Source organism: Melopsittacus undulatus, unplaced genomic scaffold (assembly GCF_012275295.1).
Source record: "Melopsittacus undulatus isolate bMelUnd1 unplaced genomic scaffold, bMelUnd1.mat.Z mat_scaffold_811_arrow_ctg1, whole genome shotgun sequence".
NCBI lineage: Eukaryota > Metazoa > Chordata > Aves > Psittaciformes > Psittaculidae > Melopsittacus > Melopsittacus undulatus.
This window is the reverse complement of record NW_022994613.1, coordinates 9794-15031: the sequence shown is the minus strand read 5'-3', so window position 1 is coordinate 15031 and position 5238 is coordinate 9794. Positions and strand designations below refer to the sequence as shown.

Sequence of the window (5238 nt, the reverse complement as noted above, 5' to 3'; positions counted from 1 at the left end):
TAGAAAGGTTGGACCAGGTGACCCTTGAGGTCTCTTTCAACCTGGGATTCTATGATGTTGTAAGCACAAGAGAAGAACCTCTTCCCATTAGACCTGTATGCTAACATGGGTTTGATTCTGCTTTCATCAGTGTCACATTCATGCCCAAATCTGGGTGCTAACAAATCCCAGCAAAACAAATGGATTTTGCTGCTGGTGACTTCTTCCTGTATCATTTTCCCACTCACTGGCCAACAAGCAGCACATGGAACATATCCTAATCCTGAGTAAAAGGCAAAAATGAAGCAGAATTCAGCCCGTGTAAAGTGTAGCTTTTATTCAGTAGCACAACCGTGTTCCTGCCTTTTGCCACTAACCCATCTGTGAGGTGGAGGTGTGGGGCAGCCTTGCAGTGCTGGCAAAGACGGATGCTTGAGGAGTCCGAGACAGGGACTGTTCCTGTTGACACATGACATGCTCATGTTGGGTCAGCCCAGTCACACTGACATGACCTAGACAACTCCTCAGCCACTGCAAACCAAGGGCAGTGGCTGTGCTTGAGCCTCAGGGATCTGCATGCCAGCTCCATGTGTGCCCACACTCCAGTTCCTACCAAGCTGGCTGTCACTAAATGCTCTGTCTGTGGCAGAACATGACAGCACTCATATTCCTCTGGAGTTCTGCCTCCTCAGCAGCACCAGTGGCTCGATGGGGGGGAAGAACTCCGTTTGAGCAGCAGTCTGCCCGCTGAGATGTGGATGTGAGAGGGGAAGAACATTATCTGCACTCCAGAGGAGATGGATTCTGTGGCTTTGTGGCATTCAGGCAAGTCTGACCACTTCTTTGACCATCTTTCCAATGCCGTCGTAGATGTCATGGATGGGGGCGTTGCACATGAAGGCACTGGTGGTCACCAGCTTGTTCTTCACATCCACGTGGATTTCGGTGACGTGTTTGTTCACATGCTTACAACCAAGTTCCTTCATGGTCTCTGCAGTCTTGGCGTAAGGCCATCTACAAGAAGAAAAGAGAATGAACCCTGGGTGGAAGTTGTCATTGCACAGAGTGACTGATGAAGCCAGGAATTAAAGTCTGGATTGCAGGGAGATGGATGGTCCCTATAGCCAGCTCAATAGGATCCAAATGTTCTCCTATCAGAGGAGTTTCTCTGGGACTATAGAACCAGGACAACCTCCACATTGCAGTGACATAATAAAACAATTCTCCCAGGTACTTGAAAGGTTTCAACTTTAACTGTTAAGTGCCTCCAGGGGCCCTGGTTACTAAATGCTTGACTCCAGAGGCAGCAGTTATGGCAGTTTGTCTTTGAAGTGGTATCTGTCAAAGTAAGAGTAACTGAAGGGTGGCTTTTGCCATGTGTTGGAGAGAAACAAGCCTCCTCCTGTCACTTCTCTTTGTTTCACTGATCCCTCTGGTATCCTCCTTCCCTACTCCTAGTAAAGGGGAGGACAGATTCCTCCTGTTTCACCAGAAATATTAACATTTGTCCTGTCTCAAACTCTCATTTATTCCTGTGTGATTCTTGCAGTCTCTTGTACCCCACGTTGTAAAACACCCTCATTGCAGAAAACTGTCCAAATAAAATCAGATTTCTACTTTAACATGGGGAACATGTAAATTACAAAGGGGGGCATTAAAAACACTGAGTATTTGGTTTATCAGCCAGGTTAATGCATGACATGGATTGTTCTCAGAAATAATGTTCAGCTCATCACAAGACTTCCCCTGTCAGACCATGATAGCTGGGACAAGGCAGTCTGATTCCGTGACATTCCTGGTGGGATTTCCTCTGGGCACACTGAGGTTACTCACTTCTCACACTCTGTGTCGTGACCCACTGTCAGCTCACAGCCTGGGAAGATCTTGGCTGCCAGTACTGGGGAAATGCAGCACAGGCCAATGGGCTTCCTGGCAGCATGGAATGCCTTCAGGACATCCTCCACTGCTTTGGAGATGACGCAGTTCTTGCCTTGGGTAGCCCAAGTACTCAGGTTTTTAGCCACTCCAAAACCACCTGAGAGAAGAGAAACAGATTAGACTGGAAGATCAGGACTCCAGGGCAGGATTTCCCCAGGTATTACTTGGTAGGGCACTAAAATGGATTGGGTGCATGGCAGCATTTGCCCAGTGCAATAAAGGAATTAAGACCAGACAAGCTGAACATCTGTGAGCTGACTGCCAGGAGATGAGACATCACAGCACCTTGCTTGCCTCCAGGGCTGAAGGAGAGTTATAAACGCTCTGATGGGTGCTGTGTTTCACCCATGAATTCATTCTTTTTACCCATGAATTAGGGTGGAACATAGAATCATAGAGGCAGAAACAACTAGGCTGGAAAAGACCTTTAAAATCATCAAATCCTAACAAGTTTTCACTTGTTCTGTAATCCTTGCTCCAGGCCTAATCCATCCCCACTGAACTGCACGGTCCTGACAAGGAGGTAGCATGTTGGAAAGGGAGAGGGTGGGTTTGCATCCAGTGAAAGCAAAGCTCGGTAGATGGCAGGATGCTGTCCTACCTGGTATGATGAGGGCATCCAGCCCCTTGACATCCAGCTTGGCTAGGTCCTTGATGTTGCCACGGGCTATCCTGGCACTTTCAACCAGCACATTGCGCTTCTCCTGCGTTGGCTGCCCTTTCACATGATCCACCACATGCATCTGGTCAACATCAGGAGCATAAAACTCTGCCTGGGGAAGGAGGGGAAAAGTCTGTTATCCTTTAGCCTTGTATCCTAAGTGTGCTAAAGATGATAGGTAGTGAATGAAAACACTTGCATTACTTCATTAGGAAAGAAATCTATTTTCCATTCCCTATCCTATCCTATCCTATCCTATCCATCCTCTGCTTCCTTAGACCAGCATGACACAAAAAGTAAAAGCAAGGGGTTGAACTAACACCTGAGTTTCCTCCACTAGAGGCCTCTGCTCATCCAGGGATGAAGCAGGACTCTGCTCCCAGCTGCCACCCAGGGAATGGCAGGAGGGAACCGAGCGCAGCAGCTTCGGCAGGGAAGTGGCAGAATCACACACGCAGTGGACGAAAGGTCTGGACGAGCCTCAGCTTTAAGCTGAGGAGAGAATTCCTGCTTTGAAGGCTTTGGGATTGGGTGCCCTGGCTCTGTAGCATGGGTCCATCACTACCGTGCCGTTGTATTTAACTGAGGTATTCCCACTCCGAGGAAAAGAGCTCCGAGCTGAGGCTGATGTTACACAAGGCTTCCCTCCCTCTTCTTCCAAGCTCGCACAAGTGGCACATTAGAACAGCTGTCTCGGGGTTGCCTCTTTTACCCCTATTCAAGTCCATCTAACAAGAACTTTGCTGTTTTCAGTTCTGATTTGCCAGGGGGTCAAAAAGATGACTCTCTAACAGCCCAAACCAGTAGTAATCGTTTAGCAGAAGCAGAGGAGAGGGAGTGCAAGCCAAAAAGAACTGAGAATGCACTTAGGAAAGTTTGTTTCAGGGTTTGGAAACACTCCACGCATTGCTCCAAGCCCTCATATAACAAAGCTGGGAGGGCAGAGCAAAGCCCAGGGAGTTCACGCTGGCTGCAGCATCCCCTTTACTGAGCTGTTCACTCTGACTCCAGTCACTTACACTTGGCAAACCCCATGGCAGCAATGGGGAGCTCGGGGTTTGTCCAGCAAAACTCCATTGAGATAAGCAGCTTTGGCAAAAGGAAGGGGTTGAGAAGCAGAGCAGGGCGAAAGGAGCCGGAGATGGGGTTGGTGCTGCTGGGGTGCCTCTTACCTGTGCCCCTTCCCTGCTGAGATGCACCAGCACGGCCGAGGACTCGTGGATCTCACTCCCATCGTACACCCCGCAGCCAGCCAGCACCACAGCCACTCGCTTTCCCATGGTCCCAGTCAGAGCAGGAGGATTCCCAGGAGAGCCCCGACTCGCTGTGAGTCTCTGTTCAGTGCCTGGAGTCTTTTATAGCCCGATCCCTCCCCCTGGAGCAGGTGGGGCTGGGAGGGTTGGGCTCAGACTCTTCCTGGCAAGAAGGTTTTATTTCCAGTACCACAGGCAGGGCATGTCAATATTATTTGTTTCCTCAATTGGCTGCTGCTTTGCCGATCTTCTTCCCAGCACGTTGTGTCCAGAGCATCCCCAGCTGACGTGACCCGCGCAATAGAGCAGCAGTGTTTTTCCTTCCCAGCCCTCCATTTTCCATTCTATTTCAGACCGAAGTCTTTGCACATAGGATGGTACCAAAGTGAGACTGCTCAGAGCAAGTATTCAAACCAGTGTGGTTCTCTCTGTGCTCTGGTTTTTAAACACTACTTTCAAGCCTCAGCTTTTTAACACCAAGATTTCCCCTTCTGACTTAAATGTTCTCATCCTCATAATCCATCTCTCAGGAGCAGACATTTTGCACTCAATTGTAACTGTTTCCTGGCCTTTGGGTCCCAAGGTTAGACATGAATAACTTGATTTGTCATCAACAGCATATTAACAACATCTTTCCATGTTCCAGGAAAGTGGGACCTGGAATTGGCAGAGCCCTAATCTCTGCAGGGGCAAATGGCAGCAATATTCACAGTGCGTGATGGGGAAAATCCCCTCCTCACCCAGACTTGTTCTTCCTTGTATTTGCTGTGCTCTCACCTGAGATGATTATGTACCTCTCTACTTCACCTTTGCACTGTTGAAATAACTGTGGCTCCCTGCGGCTGTCTTGCCATTCTCAGAGAACAAACAACTTCATACAGCACGCTGAGGAGTGCTCTTCAGGGGTTATTTATGAGACATTTTCCTTGGGTCTCCACCATATTTGCAGGAGACATGAAGTATATGTATATAATGTATGCAGACAGGTATATAGATGGGAATGGGTTGCCCAAGGAAGCTGTGAATGCTCCATCCCTGGCGGTGTTTAAGGCCAGGTTGGACAGAGCCTTGGGTGTTATGGTTTAGTGGCAGGGGGGTTGGAACCAGATGATCTTAAGGTCCTTTCCAACCCTAAATGTTCTATGATTCTATATAATGAAGATCTAGTTCATTTAGTAGTTAGTTAGAGCAGGCAAGAGGAAGAACCTCATTGCTGATGCAGATGACTTTATTCGATGCACTTAAAACTAGTGAACCCAGGCACCAAGTACCTACCAATTTGCCATCTATACAAGCAGGAGCAAACAGCACGTGAGAAAGGACTTGCAGTCCAGCTAATCTAACACAGGCTTTGCCTTTCAGTTACTTTTATTACCCAGAACAGGAATTAAACTGGGAGATCTGTGT

At 48.3% G+C, this 5238-nt stretch overlaps 1 protein-coding gene across 1 annotated transcript; it reads right to left on the bottom strand.

Moving 5' to 3' along the window:
- Positions 1–618: 618 nt before the first annotated feature.
- LOC101872232 (glutamine amidotransferase-like class 1 domain-containing protein 3A, mitochondrial) lies at positions 619–3892 on the bottom strand. Its single transcript, XM_034074289.1, has 4 exons — positions 3751–3892; positions 2519–2690; positions 1813–2014; positions 619–993 (listed from the first exon to the last, which is right to left on the bottom strand). Exons 1-4 carry the CDS (start codon positions 3856–3858, stop codon positions 801–803), a joined length of 675 nt encoding a protein of 224 aa, XP_033930180.1. The 5' UTR covers positions 3859–3892; the 3' UTR covers positions 619–800.
- Positions 3893–5238: the final 1346 nt, after the last annotated feature.

Excerpts from the sequence above, each read along its gene's own strand:
- LOC101872232 (XM_034074289.1), bottom strand. The coding sequence starts at position 3,858 with ATGGGAAAGCGAGTGGCTGTGGTGCTGGCTGGCTGCGGGGTGTACGAT. Across the intron at positions 2,691-3,750 it reads TCAGCAGGGAAGGGGCACAG|GCAGAGTTTTATGCTCCTGA; the intron begins GTAAGAGGCACC and ends CTCCTTCCCCAG. Across the intron at positions 2,015-2,518 it reads GGATGCCCTCATCATACCAG|GTGGTTTTGGAGTGGCTAAA; the intron begins GTAGGACAGCAT and ends CTCTTCTCTCAG.